The 23,790-nt window shown below is 46.5% G+C and overlaps 2 protein-coding genes across 9 annotated transcripts in view; both read left to right on the top strand.

Annotated features, from left to right (window-relative positions):
* The first annotated feature begins 1,944 nt into the window (after positions 1-1,944).
* On the top strand, positions 1,945-14,041 carry LOC140524457 (phospholipase A and acyltransferase 3-like). 2 transcript variants are annotated; one of them, XM_072638915.1, is made up of 5 exons: positions 1,945-2,311; positions 2,874-2,931; positions 10,073-10,175; positions 10,499-10,767; positions 12,249-14,041. In XM_072638915.1, the coding sequence occupies exons 2-5, from the start codon at positions 2,926-2,928 to the stop codon at positions 12,345-12,347; spliced, it is 477 nt and encodes a 158-aa protein (XP_072495016.1). In that variant the 5' UTR covers positions 1,945-2,311; positions 2,874-2,925; the 3' UTR covers positions 12,348-14,041. The 2 variants fall into 2 exon arrangements, with proteins under 2 accessions (XP_072495016.1, XP_072495017.1); XM_072638916.1 differs by having other exon boundaries at positions 2,048-2,620.
* Positions 14,042-18,006: 3,965 nt separating this feature from the next.
* Positions 18,007-23,790, top strand: part of LOC140524451 (uncharacterized) — a 61,273-nt gene continuing 55,489 nt past the window's right edge. For 6 of the 7 annotated variants that reach the window (XM_072638901.1, XM_072638905.1, XM_072638903.1 and 3 more), the window contains exon 1: positions 21,169-21,295. The gene's annotated coding sequence lies outside the window, so the exon portion shown is untranslated. Of the gene's footprint in view, positions 19,984-21,168; positions 21,296-23,790 lie in introns of those variants that run through there. The other variant, XM_072638904.1, reaches the window with a different exon arrangement.

The following is a 23,790-nucleotide window of genomic DNA, read 5'->3' as shown; positions in this document are numbered from 1 at the left end:
TGTGTGTAGTTATTGTCTTTGTAGCAGATTAGAGCAGCTCTAGGGAGAGGACGGGGCAGAGGTGGGTATAGTGCCCAGGACAACCTTTGTCCAGAGCTAGGGGAGCAGGGAGGTGAGGGTGGATGTTGCTGGGAGAGGATGAGGACCTCTACCTTAAATGTAGAGGTCCTTAAATGGCAAAAGACTACCCTTCAAAGAAGGCTACTTTTATTGGGATGGGCTTTCCTTTAACAGACACCCTAATCTCTCTACCACTTTAGATAGTCTTGGAGTGATCCTTTGCCTGGAAAATTGACCCGAGGCTAACCTAGTATTGCCAAATATAGCTGGGCTGGTCCCTGAGAGACAATATTCAAAGCCAATCTCTCTGGTAACACCAATGACAGCCTCTGAGACTCCAGTGCCTCCGAGGAGGCAGAGGTGGCCAGGAGAGCTAGCTAGTAGCCTAGAGCTTCAGAGGACGTCCCTGGGTATCCAACCCAGCCAACCTGCTGCCCAGACTGTGCTCAGAGACTGTAAGGGGTCCCCACCACCTCCTGAGGCATCTCATCCCCTTTTGGGGGGGAGTTCAGATTGTTGCCAAATTTTCCCTGATGGCCAGTCTTACTCTGCCTTCTGCACTAGAATGACACATGCTGGAAGATGCCTGACGTGGCCCCCCTCAGCCTTCTTTTCTCCAAGCTCGTGATCCCTAGATCCTCATTTTTTAGGAATAAAGACGTAAAGCTGGACCTTTGAGGTCGCCCAGTCCAACTGTTCTATTTTACAGATGAGAGAACCAAGGGCCAGGGAAGGTGTGACATCCAAGGTCACACAGGTAGCAAGTAGCTGAGCTGGAATTTACCCCTGAACCCGTTATTCCAAATTCAGTATTTTCACTCAGAAAAGATCCCAAGAAGACCAGAAAACTGATCTTGTTAGATGACCCTGATTAGGGGTAAATGTAAATTTTCCACTTGGGTTCAAAAAATCAACTTCCTAAGTATAAGAAGAGGGAGTTCTGGTTAGTTATCAGTTTTCTTGAAGAAGATCCAGGGGTCACAGTGGACTTCAAATTCAATATGAGCCCATAGTTTGATAGATAAGATAGGGCAGCCAAGAAAGCTTATGCTGTGTTAGGCTGCTTTAAGTGAGGCCTGGCCTGGGAGTTGGGAAGAAGGGGGCTGTGTTATCTGTTCTGGTCAGGGCACATGTGGAAGACCATTGAGCTGCAGGTTGTCCAGAGGAGGGCAGTGAGGACCTCCGCACAGGAAGATCAGTTGGGATACAGCATGACCTAGAGCTAGATGTCTGTACTTGTAGTCAGGGAGATGCAAGTCCAAATCCTCTCTCAGACATCAGCTGTGTGACCTTGGGCAGGTTACATAACCACTCTGAGACTCAGTTTCCCCATCTATAAAATGGAAATAATGCCTATAGCTCTTAAATCACAAGGTCGTGGTAATCTGATGAAATTCCATCTGGAAATCATGTTATTTAACATTAGTCAGGAAAGTCCCTTCCCCTCCCTGGGCCTCAGTTTCCTTATCTGTAACATGTGAAGGTTGGAGGGTCCTTTCCAGTTGTAGACCTGTGATTCCATGATCATCCTTACTTTCCCTTGAAGGACCTGGGAAAAGCCAGCCTGGAAAAGAGAAAACGTATGGGGTCCACTAAGGCCGGGTTGGAGTGGACTGAAAGGGCTGTCCCAGAGCGGAGTGGGATGGGGGCGCGGGGCGTATTAGACTTGATTGATGTGGCCCCAGAGGGCAGAGTTGGGACCGCTTTGGGGAGCGCAGGGTCGGCTTCTCTCCGAGCCGCCCAGGAGTAGAAAGGGCTGCCTGAATAGGTGCTGGGCTCCCCATCCCGAGGTCTTCCAGCAAAGGCTAGGGCGTGGGGGTGGTTACACTGGCGAAGGTCTGAGATTACAAGGGAGGGGCTGCGGTCTCAGAGCACAGCTGACATTCCCCGCAGGCTGCCAGGCTGAGGGTTGGGTCAGTACACGACGTTGTCCACATGTCCGAGCCCAGAGCCAAGCCCGCCCACGGCCGGCGGGAGGGTGGGAGCCGCAGCCCTGCGGCTAGCTGGGACCTTTGCATACTAGCTGAGTTTCCAGGCTGGGCCAGCATCCCCGCTCCCAGGGTACCACGAGGCCACCTGTGCTCGGCTGTCACGGAGGCGACTTTCGCTTTCAGGGTAAGCTGCGCTCTTTGGTCTGGGCGGAGTCGGGCTGACCCAGTCACAGCTGTGCGCCGGACCTCCTGCAGACGTCCTGCCTGCTGGAGTCATCCCCGCCGCTGCTGGATCATCAGTCAAGGCCCAGGAAGCTCAGGTGGGTTGGCCAAGGTGGGATGCCCCGTGCTCTCGGTGTGTTTGTATGTGTCCTCTGGGCCCTCCAGGGGCGGCTCTAGATGATTGATCTTTGCACTGGAGCAGGCAGGGGAGAAGGGCGGGGCAGGGCACCTGTGGTCCAGGGCAGTGCCCAGCTCCCCCTCCTCCCCACCCGTTGGGGGAGGCGTTCTCGCCCAGAGAGCGCTTTCTGGCAGAAAGTGTCGGAGTCAGCAGGTTCCCACTGGCACAGACAGCTGTCAGTAGTGAGCCGCGATCGTGCCAGGCCGGAGCCTCAGCCCTCGCCTCCCAGGTATCTATGCTCCTCTTCTCAGTGGTCCATGTAGGTCCAATGAAGGTTTAAGGAACGCCCTGCTCGCTGCCAAATGGGACCAGGAGGGGAGGGATGGAGAACAAGTGCCTAGGCTCTGGCAAGCAAGAGGCGGGGTCCAGCCTCCAGCTCCGCTGGCCTCAGGGACCCCACCCTCACCTCCCCTTTCACCACCAAGACCTTCTATTCTTACTTCCTGTTATCGACACTAGAGATTCTTACCATTTCTTCTCAGGAATCCTCCAACGGCTAAGGAAGTGGCATCCACACCCTGAGGGCTGACAGAGATGCAAGTAGGTACTTTTAAAGCGTTTGTAAGTCACTACAGTAAGGATTAGTGCTTGGCCCTTGTAGGTGGGGACTTGAGGGGAGAGAGGTTAGTAAACCCTAAAGCCACGGCTCTTGAGGGCCCTTTGGCCTCACTTGCAACGTGAGACCAGGCTTTCTTTTCATTTTGTTTACCAGGCAAGCACTCACTGCTGGCTGCCCAGCAAGATACAGAATCTGCCTATTATTCAGAGGAAGTATCGGGAATTCATTTGTGGGCTGGTCGCAGGACAATAGGGGCATAGAATGGAGCTGGATAAAGACAGAGCTAGCAGAGAAATAGAACCTTCTTTAGCAAGAGCACAGAATGGGTGTGCGGCCACTGGAGCAAGATCTGGAGGAACACAGGTCAGGGAGGCCTGAAGCCTCATACCAGATGGCTCAATGTTTGTTCTAGATGGGCTTGCCAACTCACTTGGTGACCAGAGCTTCAAAGCCTTCCAGGTTTCAGTTTTGCTTTAGTCTGAAACTTAAGCTTAAAGAAAGAAAAGACTTTCCTTTTTGTGAACACAGGACAGGGTACAAAAGTTGGGCAGTGGAAGTGAAACTGAGAACATTGTCAGAGCTGGGGGAGAGGGTCTTGAGATACGAGATGTCTTAACCTGCTTAACCCAGAGGAGAGTGGTGCAGGATGTCAGAGCTAGAATGTCAGAGTTGGGGGGGGGGGTGTCTCAGAGCATGGTATGTCAGACTTGGAGGGGTCTTAGAACAGGATGTCAGAGTTAAGGGGTCTTGGAACAGGATGTCAGAGCTGGGGGGTCTTGGAGCACAGAATGTCAGCATTGAGTCTTAGAACAGGATGTCAGATTTGGGGGGGTCTCAGCATGGGATGTCAGAGTTGGGGGATCTTGGAGTACGGGCTGTCAGAATTTCCATCACATCCATAGGCCTCTGCTGATATTTAAAGAAAAGAGGATGTTTTCTCATCCTTCTTCCCATTCTCTTGATTTGTGAGCCTGTAGAGCCCTAAGGGTTGGCATCTCTGAGAGGTGCAAACTGCTCACTGCTTCCAGAGGCAAAGTGCACTGTATATAGGACAGGAATAACTTGGGTGCTCAGGAGCGTTCTGCCAGAGTCTTCTGGAGATGAGTCTCCCAAGCAGCCATGACAGCAGCCAGAGCAGGAGGTGGGGTAATGCAGAGGACCTCACCAAAAAAGTGGAGTAGATTTGGCCCACATGGGGAAATCTGAGGGAACTGGGAGGGCTCCCTGCCAAAACATATCAGGATGTACCATCCTCAGGAATTTCATAATTAGAGATTCATTCCTTTGACTTAAGACTGTGTGCCTCTGAGGGAAATTCCTGGGAAAGGGATAAGAATTTAAGTCACCATCAGTTGTGATACCTTACTAAGAGTTAGTTGAACTAGTTTCTCTTAATGTTCTGGATTCGTTTGTAACCTGTATGAGTTATAGATGGTAGAGGACATGTTTTTTGATTGAGGGAAGCAGAGAAAGATGCCAGTTGAGGGCTTGGGTCATCTTTTGCCCATGGGAATTGGCTGGAATTAGTCAAGCATTGCATCATGTCCCAAAAGAGAGAGTAAGGTCAAAGAGGAATCTTGCCTCCTTCCCAGTTTTGCTTAGTACTGGCCAGGTCTGACGTTTAGATTTCTTTTGCCATGGTCACCAAGGAGGGCCTTCGAGGCACTACCATGGCAGTAGGGGAAGGGTGATACCCTGGATCCTCTCTGTTTGGACCAGGAGAAAGTAGAGGACAGCACAACACAGGCCATATTCTGGGTAACAAGGCTCTCGCCTCTGTCTGCTTGCTTTAGCATCACCCCCAGTGCCAAGTCTGGGCACATGCCCTGCTGTAAGAATGAGAGGTGACAGATGACAGCTGTCCAAGGGAGCTGCCCATAACTGGGAGGTCCTGGCATGTGTCCTCCTTTCTATCAGCTTTACTCTCTCCTAATGGGTTGATTCAAACGCCAGTTTCTCTGAAGGGGGAACTCCTCCCCCCAACCCTATGACTTCCATAACTGCCCATGTCTACACTGTTTTTCTACTTCTGGAATGATCAGAGACAGTTTTCCCAGAAAGTTGTACATGATAAAAATAGTGAAGTGAAAGCAAGGCGATGCCTGGTTGACATTCCAAAGTCAATGAAACAGGGATTTTCTGAAAACCTGGAGCAGCAACATTTTCCACTTTAATTCACCTTAACTGAAATGCTCAAGAAATGTAACAAGCATCTATTAAGTGCTTATGTGCACTGTGCCAATGAGGAGAAGGTTAAGAAAAAGAAAGGCACAGCCAGGGCCCCTGACCACATGGAACTCAGAGTCAAATGGGGAGACAACAGGCAAGCGACTTTGTACAAACGAGACCGAGACAGGACAAATTGGAGATAATTAATGAGGGAGGGCACTCCCTGCATTATTCTGGTTAATTCAATTTTCTGGATAACTGATTAGTCAGAAACCCTTTCTTGGTTTCATCTCTAAATGTTGAAACCTGTTAGTGATAGCGTGGTGACAAGACTCCCAGGGGGGGCCCCGCCTAAGCCACATTACTGGTCTAGGCCTGTCTTCTCACTGTCAGCTGAGGGGTGGTAGCCTCTGAGGCTCCTTCCAGATTGAGTCCTGTGACCCCTTGACCTCAGTGCCCCAGGGCCTTGTCCCTGGCAGAAGCTGGAGGAGAGAGGCCCCATCTCTCTGTCAAGGCTATGATGATTAATAAGGACCAGAAGCAGTTTTGTGGTTTGCAAAACTCTTGTGTTCAGTTTTGTACCTTGAGAAGCACGATGATCAGGCCCTGGAATGAGGAGGGGACAAAGGGTCAAGATAGGGATGTTCAGGCAGGTGATAACATTTAGAGGGACAGGATCCCAAGGCCTTCCAGGGCTTAAACAGCTGCACAGAGGAAAATGAAGAGCCAGCCCCTTCCCATGACAGACAAGGTAACAGCCTCCATGGGAGTTTGCCAGGGTCACACAGCCAGGAAAAATCAGAGGCAGGATTGGAAGCTGGGCCACTTGCCAGGGCTGTGGTAGGGTTCGGGTCCCCAAAGCTCTCAGCCTTCAGTAAACCTTCCCACACTCCCTTTTTAATATGAAAGGATATAAATTCTTTTACAAAATAATTCTTTTTACAGGTTCAAATTTTTACAAGTCCTCATTTTACAGATGAGGAAACTGGCCCGGGGAGGTGATCTGTTCAGAGTCACACGAAGGTAGAGAGGCAGGATTTGAACTCAGATCTACTGGTTCTAAAGTCTAGGGATTTCTCCATTTACCCATGACTTTTAAATTTCTTGAAGACAGCTGTCGTATTTCTCCTCCTCCTCCTCTCTGTATTTTAATTTTAGCACCTCTTTGTCAACTACTGAGTGCCCTGTTCTATCTTTATGCTTTTGGACTCATAGTTTCGCATTTCATTGATCAGAATTTTAGTCTCTTAAAGTTGTTTCTGTGTAGTGTTATCATTGCACACATTTTTTGTCAGGCTTCCATTCACTTTGGTCTATATCAGTACACAGAAGTCTTTTCACTTTCCTCTGAAATTGTCCATTTTAATTTTCTTTTTAAAATAATTTATCATTTATCTTCTCTTTTGAAATTTTAAGTTTCAGATTCCCTTCTTTCCATCACTCTTCCACCCACTGAGAAGGCAAACAATATACTATCAGTTATATATGTGAAATCATACAAAACACATTTCCATGTTAGAAAAAAAGCAAAAAAAGTGAGAAAATTAAATTTTGATTTGCACTTAGAATTCATCAGTCCTCTCTCTGGAGGTGGATAGCAGTTTTTCATCATGAGTTCTTTGGAACTGTCTTGGATCATTATATTGATTGATCAGATTACGATTACAACGTTGTTGTTACTATGCGCAATGATTTCCTGGTTCTTCTCACTTCACTTAGCATCAGTTCATATAGGTCTTACCATTTTTTTTTTCTGAAACCACCTCCCTCATCATTTCTTATAACACAATACTCCTTCACAATCCTGTGCTACAACTTATTCAGCCATTCATTTCGTAATTGTAGAGCATCCCCTTAATTTCAAATTCTTTGCCACCACTAAAAAGAGCTGCTATAAATATTTTTGTACATACAGATCCTTTTCCTTTTTCTTTGACCTCTTTGGGTTACAGACGTAGTAATGGTATTGCTGAGTCAAAGAGTATGCACAGTTTTATAGCCCTTTGGAGATAGTTCTAGATTGTTTTTCAGAATAGTTGGGCTATTTTACTAGTCCACCAACAGTACCAATCTGTACGTATGTACTTATTTTCCCTCATCTCCTCCAATATTTGTCATTTCTTATAATCAATAGTGATTTACAGTATTTTTCATGACTATGGATAGCTTTGATTTCTTCTTCTGAAAACTGCCTATTCATATTCTTTGATCATTTATCTATTGGGGAATCACTCTTGTTTTTTATAAATTTAACTCAGTTCTCCATATGTTTGAGAAATAAGGATTTTTTCAGAGAAACTTGCTGTAAAAAATTTTTGACATTTACTACCTTTTATCAAAATGTAGTTTCCCTGATTATCTTTTTAAATTAGGTCTGGTTTTGCCTTTGCTTTGTCTGAAATCGTGATTGCTACCCCTCCCTTTTTTACTTTAGCTAAAGCATAATAGATTCTTCTCCAACCCTTTATTTTAACTCTGTGTGTGTCTTCTGCATCCATTTTATGGGTTAACTCATCCCATCAACATTCACAGTTGTGATGACTTAGCTGTATATTTCCATCCATCCTATTTTCTTGTTTATCCATCTCCCTCTTTTTATCATGTCCCTCCTCAAAAGTCTGTTTTGTTTCTAAATACTGACTCTTAATTTGCCCTCCCTTTCATCATCTCTCTGCCCTTTCTCTCATCTCTTTCTCCTCCTATTTATTTATTGGGTAAGATAGATTTCTATACCCTACTGTGTGTGTGTGTGTACATACACATAATTCTTCCCTCTTTGAACCAATTCAGATGAGAGTGAGGTTCAAACATTGCCTGTCCCCCATTTTTTCTTCTCCTAGAAAAGCTGTTTCTTGCACTCCTCTTTTATGTGAGGTAATTTACCCCATTCTACCTCTCGCTTCCCCCTTCTCCTAGTAGAGCCTTTTCTCCTTGCTTCCATTTTTTTTTTTTGAGATCACTACAACGTAACTCACACCCATGTCCTCTGTCTAGACTCCTAGCTGCACTAATAATGATTAAGTTCTTGGGAGTTTCATGTATCATCTTCCCATGACTTCTCTTTCATGTTTACCTTTTTATGCTTCTCTTGAGTCTTCTGTTTGAATATCAGATTTTTCTATTCAATTCTGGTCTTCTCATTAGGAATGCTTGGAATTCCTCTATTTCATTAAATGTCTTTTTCTCCCTGAAGGATTAGACTCAGTGTTGGTAGGTAGGTTATTCTTGGTTGTAAGCCTGGCTCCTTTGCCTTGTAGAATAACATATTCCAAGCCCTCCACTGTTTTAATGTAGAAGTCATTAAATTTTGTGTGAATCCAAGCGGCTCCACAATATCTGAATTATTTCTTTCTGGCTGCTTGCAGTATTTTCTCCTTGACCAGGAGCTGTGAAATTTGGCTATCATATTCCTGGAAGTTTTCATTTTGGGATCTCTTTAAGGAGGTGATTGGTGGATTCTTTCAATTTTTATTTTACCCTCTGGATTTACAATATCAGGGCAATTTTCCTTTATAATTTTCCTGAAATATGATGTCTAGACTCTCTCTCTCTCCCTCTTTCTTTTTGATCATGGCTTTCAAGTAGTCTAGTAATTCTTAAATTATCTTGATCTATTTTCCAGGTTAATTGTTTTTTCAATGAGATATTTCACATTTTCTTTCATTCTTTTTATTCTTTTGACTTTGTTTTATTGTTTCTTGATGTTTCATAGAGTCATTAGCTTCCACGTGCTCAATTCTAATTTTTAAGGAATTCTTTTGTTCAGTGAATTTCTGTACCTCCCCTTCTATTTGGCCTATTTTACTTTTTAAGAATTTTTTTTTTAAGGAGTTCCTTTCTTTAGTGATTTTTTTGTGCCTTAAAAAAAAAAAAAAGCTCTTACCAATCTTTACCAGTTCTCTTTTCATAATTTTCTTGCATCACTCTCATTCCTTCCTTCCCTCCCCCACCCCCCATTTTCTCCTCTATGACTCATTTCTTTTTTAAACTCTTCTAGGAATTCTTGCTGGCCTTCTGTCCAATTAGCATTTTTCTTCCAGGTTTAGTTTGTAACTGTTTTCACATGATTGTTTACTTCTAAGTTTATATGTTGATCTTCCCTCCCACCATAGTAGTTTTTTATGGTCAGGTTCTTTTTTTGTTGTTTGCTCATTTTTTTGGCCTATTTTTTTGACTTTGAACTTTATGTTAAAGTTGGGCTCTGCTCAGCTGGGAGTGAAGAGGCTTTATTGCGCTACTGTTTTCAGAGCTTGCTCAGGGGAGTCTGTTAAGTTTTTGGTGCTGACTCTGAGAGAGGTGTAGTCACTGCCATCCTGGTCTGCTCTGGTCTTTACCCAGGAAGGACCCCTGCTCCTCTGTAGCCAAAAGTACTAATGCTCCCTGGAACTGTGATCAGGGCCTCTGCTCCTTTGTGATCAATCACAAGCACTGTACTCTGCCTTGGAACAGCAACCCAGAACTGCTGATGGGTTAACAGAGTTGCCAATCAGTGTCAGCTTCACTCAGTGCCAGCAAAGGGTCTCCTATAATATCTTTCTGACCAGTTGTTTGACCTCCCTTACCATCTCTGGACTGAGAGCTCCTGAAACTGCTGCTGCTGTCACAGCTGCCTCCAAGGCTCACTGCTGGTACTTCTGTGTCACAGACTTGCCCTGCAGACCTCCTAAGTTGTCTTAGGTTAGAAAAATGGTACCCTCTGACCTTTGGTTGGCTCTGTTACCCCCAAATTTTATCTGAGACATTAAACTTGTTTGGAGGGGAATACTGGGAGAGTTCAGCTGTGTCCTGGCCTGTAATCTGCCAATTTGGCTCCCAATATATCACATCCTTTCTAAGCCTTCTCTTCTATAGGTTCAGCACCTCTCCTTCCTTCAATGTCTTAACCCTCTTGGAACATGCTTTCTCCATTTCCAAATGCAGCTTCTAACCTGGCCTTGGTTTGTGGTTTTGTAGCCAGAGCCCCAGCCTGGAGACCTGATTGAGATTTTCCGAACATGCTACCGTCACTGGGCTGTTTATGTGGGTAATGGTTATGTCGTCCACCTGGCACCTCCAAGTAAGAAGTACCCCTGCTTTGTGAGGTTGTATATGTTGGGGAGGGGGCAGATCCTGAAAGGTTAACTGATTGATTAGTTTACAGATGACAGGTTCATATTTGGTTGCTGAAGCTACTTGGGTGGATCCCAAGTTTGATTTTGGGGGACAGCTAGATCATCACACAACTCTCCCCTTTATGACACTGTCAAAGCCATGGGACTGGAGAGACCACTGGGTCCATTTTGGGGTGGGACTGCTTAAAAAAGACCTCCCTGGGGGTGTCTTTCTTTCCCCCGTTCTTTCCTTCCTCCCTCCCTCCCTCTCTCTCTTTCTTTCCAAAAGGTGAATATGCAGGGGCTGGGGCCTCCAGCATCATGTCAGCTCTAACTGATAAAGCCACAGTGAAGAAGGAGCTGCTCTGTGTGGTGGTTGGGAGAGACAGGTACCAGGTGAATAACAAACACGACCGCAAGTACCAACCGCTGCCACCCAACAAGATTGTCCAGCGGGCTTTGGAGGAAGTGGGGAAGGATGTCCTCTACAAACTGACCAGTGAGAACTGTGAGCACTTTGTGAATGAACTGAGATATGGAATCCCTCGAAGTGACCAGGTGTGTCAGCAGGCTGGTGGGGCATAGGGAAAGCCCCTTGGGATGTTTCCATGGAGTTATAGATGGGAGGGAGCAGGGTGCTCAGGGTATGAAGACTTGTTTGCCTCCCCTGGGTCATGGGCCTTCTTGCTTCAAGCTCAGTTTTCCTATCTGAGGACACCCTCTCTGCTCCTTCATAATGGAAATGCTCACTTTAAAACTCTAGGAATTTCTTTGACTGAAACAAGTGAAGTCAGTCACTAAGCATTTATTAAGTGCTTGCTGTTTACTAGACTTTGTGTTAAAAGGAGGGCAAAAACAGGGTCCCTAACCCTCAAGAAGCTCACCTTTTAATGGAGGAGATACGTAAATAAATGGGTATGTACAAGATATTTTCAAAGTAGATGATTGGCAGTTTGAGTGGGGAAGGCACCAGCAGCTGGGGAGAAGGGGCTGGGAAAGGACTATGGCAGAAGGTGGGACTGCTTCAATCCCTAGGATCAGGTTCCCCCCATTTCTTTAGGAGAGATGATTCCAATTGATATGAGCATGTTTCCAACATCTGTCCTAGATTCCCTCTAGTCTGTGACTCTTAACCTACCAGAACTGACTCATGAATCATGGCCAAAGGGTGGCAATGAATGATTTCCCTAATGTTATTACTCTGAATATAATGTTGGTAGGTGAGAGCTCCCTTATGTGTCCCGTGTTGTATAGGCCCTTGAGAAACTGCAAAGGCCATTGATTTTCACCAGACCCTCTATACTTTTCATCATGGCATTTAAAAAAATAGCTGCACAAAACCAAAATATAATTTTATTTTATTTTTTTAATTTAATTTTTATTGTTCTTGCCCCCTCCCCTTTTTTTTTGGTAACATGGCTAATACAGAAATAGTTTGCCTAATTTCACATGTATAATTGATATCATATTACTTGCCTTCTTGATTGCTGGGGGAGAGACTGAAGGGAAGGAGAGAATTTAAGACTCCAAATTGAAAAAAAAGCGCTAAAAAATAATTAAAATTTAGAAAATATTAAAAAAAATAGCTTCATCAACCCCACAAGATGCCCTCTGACTCTCAAGGTCATCTTATCTCCATTGCCCTAGGAAGGCCCTCCTCACCTTCCTCTTGTTTTCCCTCAAGGGTGGCCTATCAATTTCACATGCCCATCACCCCTGCTTCTTGCCTTTAAGGGTTGGTGGAGATGGGGAAGGTAGGCTGACAAAAATGGATGAATTTCGATGTTATGGTAGGTAGCTACAAGGTTAAAACGGACAGCGGTACCTGCCCCCTCACAGCCTGTCTTGTTTGGTTTATTGCTATGCCGATGATTTGACTTCTCTGTCTCTGTATGACTGAAATGTCCCTGCATCATGCCCTGGGAATAGTGGATTCTTTACTTTCACCAAGGGAGCCCAGAGCCAAACCTAAGCTTGCTAGACTGAAGCATTTGGCTGGAAGCTTCTCTAGTGACCTCGGCCTTTCTCTCTGTTCACAGGTCAGAGATTTTGTCATGGGAGCTGGGATAGCTGGCAGTTTGGCTGTTGCCGGACTCATCGGGGTGATGATTTCAAGAAACAAACGGCAGAACCAATAAACCAGTCATTCCCGTTATGGCAGCTCAGCTGCACCACGAGCTACATTGTGCTGTGCCTTATCGCTTTTCATAAATATTGGCTTTATTTCCAAAAAAAGATCCACTGGGAAATGGCCCAGGATGAATCTATTCCAAGCTCTCCCTCTTGGTTTAGACTGAAAACTGAATTATCTTCCATAAATCTTTCCTGGTTCAATGCTGGTCCAGTCTCTCCTTTGCTCTATTTGGAGGAAAAGAATAACAACTGGTCCCCAGGCTGTGCCTCATACTCCTTTGGAGCTGGAAGGGCCCTTGGTGATCCATCCTCTGATCCTAATCCCTCATCTGAGAGAGGAGGGGACAGAGAGGTTATGACTTGCCCAAGGTCACACAGTAGGAAAGGCTCAGAGCTGGCTTCATTTGGGGTCCCTCTGACAGCAAAACCCAGTGCCCTTTTCACAATGCTCAGCTGCTTCTTGGTGTGCTGGGAGAAAGCTCGCTGGCCACGAAGACCAGTGATTTCTAAAATAAGCCAACCCCCACAAAGAAACACATTATATTCAAATGCTCATTATGTAAAACAATCCATGAAAAATACAAATAAATAGTAATGTTTGACTTGATAGAATTATGGTACTGGGGTGGGCGGGGGAAAGGAGGGAGGATAATGTCAACTGTTCTGTTTTTCAGTTCCATAAATGGGAGCTTGAGACAAGACCCTTCTAGGTGGCGGAGGTCTGGAATTTCTCTCTATCCACATCTAGGGTGGTTAGGCCACGGTAACAGTTATCTATAGACTTCCTGTAGCTAGCTGCTAAGAATGGAAGGAGTGAAGATGCATCCTGAGGACCCCATGGGTGGGCATGTTAGTCTCCCTCTCCATCTGACCAGACCCTCTTCAATTCTTCCATGCCCTTAGGGCTCAGGTGCAGGGTGACTTCAGAAGGACCACACTCAGTCTTAGAGACTGGGTGAAGATAGAAAAGATCTCTTTTTTTGACTCCCATGTGATTCAAGGAGGGTCAGGGAAGGACTCCAGTACATCAAAGGACCAGTCTGGCTGAAATTCACCATTAGAAATTGACTGCTTCAAGTTAAAACATGCCAAATGCAGGAATTCGCCTCTATTTCCCCCTGCCCCCAAATTGTAAAGCTACAGGTGATATTTGTTTTGTAAGCTCTTACCATCTTTGTCTCAGATTCTGTCTGGCCAATCTGTCACCAGATCTGAGCAAAGTCCCTACCAGGCAAGGAAAAAGAGGTCTGGAGCATAGGCCTGTGTTGGAGTGAAGGGCAGCAGGCAGAGACATGTGGAAGAACGGGCCTGGGGGAAGAGAACGAGTGACCAACCAGCCCTTTGATGCTACATGAAGAGAAACTCCATTTGATTTGAGAGAGAAGTCACTCTATTCAGAGGTAGTCTCACTTTTACAAATGGCAGCTCTTGGGGTATATGAACAATGGAGGAGCCTAGTGTGGGAGCCAGACCAAGAGTAAAGGGTCAGCTTTGTCACTTACTATAGCACCTTGGGCAAGTCATTTCTCTGTGCCTCAGTTTCCTCATCTTTCATTTGAGTACAAGCACTTTCCTAACTTCTTCCCCAGAAGTACCATAAAGCTGAAATGTGTGGAGATGCTTTGAAAGGCATACAATATCATATGAATATAAGAGATGTTAAATGTTCCTTAATAAAGCTTTTACCTGTTTTTCAAAATGTGTTAGTCATTTAGGTCAGGGGCAGAGGGGTACTACTTGTGTGTGTATTATTTTCTGCCTAGTGACTACTGTGTCATCCTAATGATCAGTCACGCAGCTTGGGTATCAGGCTTTTGGAAAGAGTGAAGGTGTGTAGGGCTTGAGAAGAGTTGGTCTTGGGTGGTTTGTGCAAAAGCACAGGTTTTGGACATGACTTTTCAGCTGACCAGACTATAATTTAGCAGATAAGTTGAGATATTTGGAAGGCTGGAAATTGGTTGAATTTAGGCATTATTAGGGCATAAGGATGGTACCTGGGAGGAAAGGAGTGAGCCAGTGGGAAGGATGAGGAGTTAGACCTGGGTCCAAGGATGATTTTCCAGAGTTTTAGAAATAACCTTGCTAATTTTCAGTGTTATTTACAAATGAAGGGCATCAGTGTGTTCTTCAAGCACCTTTCTTGCAAGGAAATTGTGAAAAGACCAAATGGAAGGGCCTGGGGCAAAGCAAGTGAACACTGTGGGGTAGGAGGTCCCAGAATGCCACTGGAATCTCCAACTATCAGGGATTCAGGTCAGAATAACTTGGGGAGAACTGAGGCCCCTGGTACACAAGGGCAGTGAGATCATCATCCAGCTCACAGGAGCATAATTCTCAAAGCCTGGACTTGGCATGGGTAGGACTTCATCAGGAATGATGATATGATAGTAGTAATAGTAACTGTAAACAAAACTTCAGAAGCAGGACCTCCCAGGCTACTGTGCGAGTAACATCTGGGGAGGAGTAAAAGATGACAAAGACGGAAAGAATGCAACACAAGAGGAAGAACTCAATGCTTGGAGCAAAGCAGTGGAGACGAGGCTTTTTGCACAGAAGAAGGGCTCTTTAAGTCTCCCTAGAGTAGAGTCAGAGAAGGTGGGGGTGGTGCTTGGTTACTGGGCCATCCTTCTGGCCCAGGTCTCCTGGCTTCTTCTAAGCCTCATCCACCTGATGACTACTGCTCATTCACTGGTGATTCGGGTGAACACAAGGGATCCTTTCAGAAGGACTGTGGAAGATACTGCTAAGGATAATGATGTTTTCATAAAATATATCATCAAAAAGCTATTTGAACAGAAATGGAGATGGGCTAGTCACAGAGAGCAACAAATAAAGGCCTGTGTGCTCTACTGCTACCCATGGAGTGTCAAAAGTCAGCATTTAAGTGCCTACTATGTACCATGCATCCTGCTAAGTACTTTGCAAATATTTCATCTGACCCTTACAACCACCCTGGGAAGTAGGTGTATTATTATCACTACTTTACAGATGAAGAAACAGAGGCAGACAATGGTTAAATGACTTGCCCAGGGTCACGCAACTAGTAAGTGTCTGAGGTCTTCCTAAGTCTAGACCCAGCACTCGATCCACTTTACTTAAAGCAACAAGATGTAGCCACTGCAGAAGGGCTAGGAATTGGGGTTCCAGAACAAATGTTGCCTTTAAAACTGGCATGGAGAGGTGGTGCTGCCCTCCAAGACTTGTTTCAGAGAGGAGAGGGAAGAGGGCTGCACACTAGTGGAGCAAATCACCACCGATGGGTCTCAAAGGTAAGCAGAGGAAGGGTGCCAGAATTGGAGAGCAACGTCAGGGACTGGTGAAGGGAATGGTCTCCATATTGATAGCACTTATCAGTTGCAGGGCCTGGCCCAAGGCCATATCATAGGCTTTTGGAACTGGATTGAAGTCAGGAAGACCAGGGTTTGAATTCCACCTCGCTGGGCCAATGGCCTTGGGCACGGTCCGTCAGATTCCTCTTCCACAAAATGAAGATAACTCCGGTACCTATCTCGAAGTGTTATCGTGACGATCAAATGGAGCAGGATGGAGAAAGCAACGTCACTCTATAAGTGTGAGTTGTTATTTTATGTGACCGTTGTTTTTTATTCAATCACCAGGCATTTATTAAACACATTATAGGCAAAATGCTTGGGAGGGAGAACATTTATATACAAGTGAGGCACTGTAAGCAATTTTACAGAGACAAAGATGAAGAGGTGTATCCTCCAAAAAGTTACCATCGCTGATCCTACCAATGCAGGTCCGCAGCTCCCCTACAGTTTGGAGGCCATCGGATGTGCTGAGGTGGTGACTGATTTGCCCACGATCATACAGTCAGCATGTGTGTCAGCGGAAGGACTTGAACAGAAGCCTTCCTAACTCTCCCGTCCTTATTATTTGGGGAAAATGTACCCTAGTTTGGAGAAGGCAAAAACCTGCCCTTAACGAGAGCACTGTCTGTGGGCCCGCTCCCCTGTCCTGTGCTCCTACCTGGAGCCCAGGGCCCCAGGGGAGCATTCCGAGTACAGGGGGCACAGGAGAAAGTGTCCCGAGTTGGGAGATTCAGACAGAGGACGATGGGAAGGAGGCACACAGGTAAGAAACACGCTCATGGACAAGCTGGGCTCATGGCTTCTGGGCTCCTTCTCCACTCCCAGAGCGCTCCCGACCGCCCCTGAGGAGCTCCAGGAACTGCTCCGCCTGCCCAGGCTGCAGCTGACGCCCCTCTCTGCTACAAAGGCTGTAGGCATCCTCTGGGGGCCGCTCCTACTGCCGCTGGCTACCTGGGGACCCTGAGAGGAAGGAGGGCCAAGTCACCAGCTGGGGTCACTTTCCCAACTGAGGGCCATCCAGGCAAGCTGTACAAGGCGTTAAGGGGAAGGAACCTCCAGCATTTTCTGAACGGAAACGACCACCCTACGGACGGACAGCCTTCCCTGGAGGCCAGCCATCTGAGGGGCAGTGAGCAGGAGAGGATAAATAATGAGGATCGGAGAGGGGAGAGGAAGGGGGTGGGGGGACGGTCCTGCCAGGATCCGCTTACGAGGCAGACAGAGCGCCAACACCGGGGCCAGACGGCACAGACGGACTGATGGACACACGAGTCTGTCCAGCACATTACAGGGGCGGACACCACGGAGGCGATGGGCAGCGGGCCACGCAGGGCGTCCTCGAAAACGGCTGCATTATAGTAACAAACGGAGGCTGCGGCAAGAGGGACACCCCGCTCCCAGGGCGCACCAGGTGCTACCAGGGTGCAGGGCAGAGCCCTCCTCGGCGTCCGCGGTCCGGCTGTGCCAGCACCTGCTGCCCCGCTCACTTTGGCGCGGGCACGTGACCGAGAGGACGCCGGAGGAGCTGGGTAAAAGAGGAACGTTCACTTACAAACGCTGAAGATCTGGGATGGGGGAAAGAGAAGAAACGGGGGGGAAGGAGGAGGGCCAGCACCGGCAGGCCGGCCGGGAGGCTGGGAGACCGCCGAATTCCACAGCGCGGGGCGCGGCCAGGCAGCTCTGGGCTGAAGGCCCCATTTCAGGAGAAATTCGGGAGGCAGCCCGACGGCGCCCACGTGGCCGACGGCGCCCACGTGGCCACGCTCTAGCAAGGGCGGCCTGGCGCACTGCGCAGCGCAGACTCCCCGGGGGTTGCGGGCGGGGCGGGGGCGGGGCGGGGGCGGGGCTGGCCCGGGCTGGGGGGGGTGGGGATTGGACACCGCCCTCGCGCAGCTCAGCTTCCGGGCGTACGGAGGGACGCAGCCACGGCGCTAAGGGAGGCGGGGCTTGGCCGCGAGGCGCTAACACTCGAATGCAGGCCCGGGCTCCCTGAGGGTCACGCGTGCGCAGGCGGCCGGGGCGCGCGGATGGCGTGGGGGGTGGGTCTGAGTCTGCGGCTGACCTAGTGCTGGAGCGCAGGCGCCAGAGCCCCCTTCCCCGCCCAGCATCTACTGCGCAGGGCTTTTAGTACTTTCCGGGCCCCGAGCGGTGGGGTAGAGGTATCAGGACTCCGCTCCCCGCCCCCCTCCCGCGCCTACCGAGGAAGTTTCTGTTCTAGGCCTGAAAACGACTGCTCTGGGAGGGAGGGGGAGGAGGAAAAGCGAAGAGGGCGGCAGCCCCGCAGCGCAGCCGCAGTGAGGCCCTTGACGCTTTTGGGGAGGAGGGCAGGGTCTTGGAGTTGACTCTTAAAGGGCTACGCACACATTGTGGCCGGGTGAGAAACGTACTAAACCAAAACTCTCCTTTTACAGATCGGGAAATTGAGGCTCAGAGAAGGCAGTGAGGCACAAGTCAACAGTGTACATTGTACAAATGGGGAAACTGAGGCTCAGGGTCCTCCTGCCCCAGAGCTTGGCTCTGACTCCTGCCCCGCTAGAGAAGGCCCTAGGTGGTGGCCTGGCCCCAGAAATTAGGCGGCCTTGGAACTCATCTGGGGGCCCTGATACCTGGGAAAGTACAGACCCCGAGGGCTTTTTTCCAGAAGCTGGCTCATTTAAGCCTTTATTATCTCAGTAAGACGCCCACACCTCCCAACTCCCACACCTTTGCACTAGGCTGTGCCCCATGCCTAGCAGCCTCTCACCCCTTCCCCCTTCCTTGGGTTCCTTTACAGGTTTTAGCACCAGTGCCCAGAACTCTGGGCCTGGAGTCAGGAAGACCTGAGATCAAAACCAACCTCAGATACTTCCCAGCTTTGTGACCCTGGGCAGGTCACCAACCTCTGCCTGCCTTAGTTTCCTCATCTGTAAGATGGGGATGATCACCATAGCATCTGCCTCCAGGGTTGTGGTAAGGATCAAATGAGTTAAAACTCATAAAGCGCTTCAGACAGTGGCTGGCCCTTAGTAAGTGCTGGATGAAGTTATCCATTATCATTCTTACCCCACCTTCTACAAGAAGATCCCTTAGGTTCTCTCCAGTGAGACAACCTGCTGTTTCCCCTGTCTGCACCTGGATGGGACCCTGGTTTTGCCTCTCTTTCTCTCTTGGCACCAATCCTGGCATGGCCAAGGGCTTAATGCTTATTGCAGGATCCAGTCTTGCTGACCCTGCACATTGCAAGGGTGGAAATGAGGGACTCAGGTCAAGACGCGACTTTCCTTTCCTCCCACTCCTGGAATTCCAGGAAACAGAAACCGAAACGAAGGCACTTGATGAAAATAATTTTCTGGGTGACCTTTGCCTTCCCATTCCGTTCCTTCCTCGGATTTCTCCTGTGTTCTCTTTAGTCTTCCCATCACCTGTTCCCCTCTCTTCAGGTATATCTGTCCATGCTCCAGAATTTCCCCTGTATCCAATGACTCCTTCATCTGTGGAAGAGCCAAAATGATCTTGCCCCGGCAAGATAAGGCAGAAGTCATCCTCTAGGTCACTCGGAAACCTGAGAGATGGACACTTTCTCATCAAAAAGGCAGAAGAGCTGTTCTCAGAGCACATAAGTAGGTTAAAAACATGCAGAAATGTTTCTGGAAAAGCAGAAGCCTGCTCACCAAGCAACAGGGAAGGCTGAAAACAGATGCACCACCTTGAATCTCTCCACTGTAAATGAAAATGTTCCCCTCCAGCAGGAGTGGATGGCTCAGACTCGAGGTCCTTCAAGGGTGGCCTGCATGTGCAGGAACTCAACCAAGAATACATGAATCACAGCGTGGATCAAATAGCTGAGATGTGAGCATTTGTTGGTAGAAACGAAAGGGGTCTATGATGGTAATTTATAGTGGGGCATTACCCCAGAAAGGACAAAGGCTTATCCTTAAGGAACCCATCCTTACTGGTCATTGCAAATTAGGCAAGGAAACAGAGACTCCGCAACAGCACATCACAGTGGACTGCAGAAATTGAACATCCATTAAATACCTGCCAAAATCCAGCCTGGTGCATCAGAAACTCAAGATCATTCATATACAAAAGGATGGCAAATGTGTACATGTTGCAAATACAGACCTGGAACTATTCTTGAAAACTAAACAAATAAACTTTTGCCAAACCAAATAACTTCTTAACCTCAAAGATACACACAGAATACCTCCAAGATATAGAAATTAGCAGAAGAAATCAAAATGATGTGGGAACAGATGAGGTACCAAACATCCCTGTCATTCTCTCTCCTCCTGAAATTGTCTGATGAATGCTCTTGTGGAGTCTAAAGGTAAGATTACATCTCAAAATTATATTCATTCACAGAAAGTACTCGCTTTATCTCCTTGTGCAAAACATACAGAACGTTAAATATAAAAAAAATTAAGAGCAGGGTATCTTGTTCCAGGATTCTTTTTATCTGAACTAAGCTGAAAAAGATGATAGGGGTAAGTTATCATAATAACAAGCAGCAACTATCAGTGGAAATTGAGAAAATTGAGCATCTTTGAAATACCTAGGAATACACAATCAGGTGGCCAGAATTCAGCACCAGAAATGTTTTAGCCTCATAAACAGATGACAAATCCAAGACCCTCAAATATTCTTGAGAATTTATCCAAAAAACAGCCCTGGAGCTTGAGTATTACTATAGACCACTCTGGAATCATTTGCCTACAACAAGCCTAGATATAAAACTGATCCAAAAAAAATGAAGAGACCTGTGTTTTAATAGAAGTCTGTGTGGGGTGGCAGCTAAACAGAATAACAAGATTGGGGAAGGAATGAGATTTCATGAGTCTTGAGGAACAGCAGCATTTCCAGGTCCTATGTGTCCTTAGTCCTATGGGGGAGGTCAAAGATGGAAGGAACAGGAAATGTACCCCAATTACCTCTCCCTTCTACTCGCTAGAATCCACACATTCTTGAGCATCAGTGATGGGTGAGGACTTAGGCCCAGCAAAGAGAATATCAGAGAGCCAGGATTGTCTAGTCAAGCGCAAAGGTGCCATGAATGAATGCTTAGGGCAGCCACTATCTGGGCCTGATCAGATGCCCTACTGTACTGAAACCAACCATCTACACATATTTCCCCTCCACAGATGGAAGAAGGAACCACTAGGAGCCCTCTGAGTTTATCCAGTGTGTGCCTTTGCTGGAAGCACTTACTACCCTACCCCTACTACAAAAAAGGGTCTCTGGGCTGCTCACCCAGGGCTGCTGGTATTTCCATAGACACAAATATTATAGGTTAAGGCTCTGCCTAGTTAAATGTTTCTTGAGGAGAGTTCCTGCATTCAGCCACAAGAAAAGTCTGGATAAACTCATGGATGCCAGACTCCTACAGGGTTATTGAAGCTGTTTGGGAGCATCCCAATGTATGGGACACATTTGATGTCAGGGAGGACAGCCCAGCTCTCCCATAATGACTCCTTTGTGACACTGTCAGAAACACAGGGCTGGAAAGACCAGCTGCTCCCACTCTGTCAGATCATCCAGAAGGCCTTGAGGGCCTTGAAGTAGTTGGGCATGAAGTATGTTCTATGCTGACCCAGGCCTACTTGGTGTCCTATGTGAGATACAGGATTGCTGAACCTAAGCAGGTTAGTTCTAATGGGCACTTCATAAGTGGTGGCTGAATGAATGTAAGAAGGAAGGAATTTCAGCACATCATAATGCTGGGTTGTATGGTTGGCATAATAACATGTAGGATGCTTCCAAGGCTTAGAATTGAAAGGAATGGGAGGTGTAAGAGGTTAGGATCACTGTCTTTTTTCAACTCAACCCTGGGCATAGCCCTCCTACGTTAGACTTAGATCTTTCCCACCTGGAAATGGCCTCTTGAAACAGATCAGGTCACAATCCTGTGACCCTAAGAGCAGAGCTCCTACCAGTCCCTAAGTGGAAGAGACAACATTCCACAGTCACTAACATGAGGCTGTTTCCAGCAACTGAACATCTGCTACAGTTTCTGTTTAGCTCATTAGTCTGACACTTGCCAGAATTCACAAGGATGGCAGTAAGTGACTTCTCCCAATGTTTACCTACCTCCCTGTCCCCTGCACTTCGAATAGAATGCTTCCTAGTTAGAGCACCCTCCTGGATCAGGGCATCCATTCTGTTCATAATCCTCCTCCCCCAAATTTCCCCTTTGTTCCAAGGCTGGATACCTCTGAGCTGGGTTCTCCTTGCAATGCCTCTCCTCCCCTTCCTCATCCCTCTAACTTCTTCATTCAGGGGTTGACAACTTTCTATGAATAAATTGTAATCATCATGCTTCCTATTCACCTGAGTATTCGTTCCCTCTAGTCATGGTGTTTTTACCCCAGGCACCTGGATTTGCCCCTTATTTGCTGACTCTTTTTTCCCTAGGGAGGTGATTTTCTCTAGGACCAAGAACCCAAAGCAGTCTTCTCAGAGCTGAGTGCTCACACAGAATGGAAGGTCATCAACTTCCATTCTGACCTGCCTTCCTTTCTGTACACAGGCTAGAGAAAGGCCTTCCTAGGATTCTGGGTGATTTGGTTCTTTTTCTTTCTGAGAAACTAAAATCAGAATGAATGAAATGAATTCTAGTAGGTTTTAGGGGTAAACAAGGATTTTCCCTCTTCCTCTTATCATTTGACCTGGCATTGCCAAAGACAGTAATCATCATCCATCTATGGCAGCTATAGAAAGTTATCCAAAAAAAGGAGGAGAATTGGGAGATATTCTCAGGGTGTATGATAAGTTGCTTACCCCCTTTATTTACATCAACAGCTTAGTCTTTCTCCATTATAAATAATGCTAGTTCTAAGTTGCACACACACACACACACACACACACACACACACACACACACACACACACACACACACACACACACACACATATTTGATCATACTTGAAAAGGACCCTATGCCTATGCTTTGGGGTAGGGCTTTAAAAGCAAATGACTGCTATATTCTATTGAAGGTCTTTTTTCTATTTATTGGAATAATCCTCTGGGTTATGTTGCTTCTATAATAATGCTAGTATTCGTGATATTGAAATATGGATCACTTTAAAACTTACAGAAATACTTTTTGGGAAAAAAAGCAGTCAATACTTTATTGTGCTGACAATAGATGCACACATTTGTTGAATGTACCCAAAAGTGGTTTAGCTCTGGGTAGAGTCAGTGAAATATTTAGGTACCAACAGTGGAATCCAAAGACTTTCCTTAATAAAAGTTCTGGGATAGAACTCATCTTCTGCAGGCTCAGTGAAAACCTCAAGACAATTTCAGTAAGACGGGATGCATAGATATCTGTACCTCATCCTCTTCCTACGTGATTTTGATCTCATCTGCTAAGTCTCTGTTTTTCAGAATGTTTTCATAGTTTGGAGTCCTAGCAACAATATATTGGTTGAATTCTCAAACAGATTTCTAGATCTATATTTAGAGCAGGAAAATTTGTTGTATTCATGAAAGATACAAGGGTTTAGATGTATAATTCTAGATACCAAGTGGTGTCTTGCTAGGTATTCATTCAGTAAATGCTAAAGATTTTCATCTTGCAGTGATGTGTATTATACCATATTTCAAACATTTCCTTGGCTAATCTATCTTTAGTAGTAAATACAAGCTCCTTAAAGATGGCTTTCTGTAATTCAAGATCTGAATAAGAATTGTCATTATAAATCTCTCCTACTTCTGTTACTAAATCCATGTTTTGCATACTTGTTCAACACTGCTTTTGTGACATATTGCAACTGAATTGGGAGATATTCTCAGAGTGTATGACAAAGAGGTTTAAAACTTACAGAAATACTTTTTGGGAAAAAAAAGCAGTCAGCACTTTATTGTGCTGACAATAGATGCACATGTTTGTTGAATGTAACCAAAAAGTCCTTAGGAATGGGTGTGTAGGTCAACATCACTAGTTTCAGCTGACAGGATACCCTCCTAGTATTGAAATCAATGGTCTGCCCCTATCTGCACACCAGAGATGGGAGAAAGAATGGTATACCGCATGCTGTCTGCTTGGCTAGATCAGTTCTGCCACTTTAAGCAATGCCTCCTCCTCCCCAGGCCTGTGTGATGATTTGCCTGGGGCTACTTGAGCTTCCTTAGGCA

The sequence above is a fragment of the Notamacropus eugenii genome, chromosome 2, assembly GCF_028372415.1.
Source record: "Notamacropus eugenii isolate mMacEug1 chromosome 2, mMacEug1.pri_v2, whole genome shotgun sequence".
Classification (NCBI taxonomy): Eukaryota; Metazoa; Chordata; class Mammalia; order Diprotodontia; family Macropodidae; genus Notamacropus; species Notamacropus eugenii.
The sequence above is the reverse complement of the archived record's forward strand: the minus strand, read 5'-3'. Positions and strand labels throughout refer to the sequence as shown.

Bases quoted from the DNA above. Each gene is read 5' to 3' on its own strand.
- LOC140524457 (XM_072638915.1), top strand. The intron at 10,176-10,498 runs GTAAGAAGTACC...TCTTTCCAAAAG, and splicing joins CGTCCACCTGGCACCTCCAA to GTGAATATGCAGGGGCTGGG. The intron at 10,768-12,248 runs GTGTGTCAGCAG...CTCTGTTCACAG, and splicing joins GAATCCCTCGAAGTGACCAG to GTCAGAGATTTTGTCATGGG.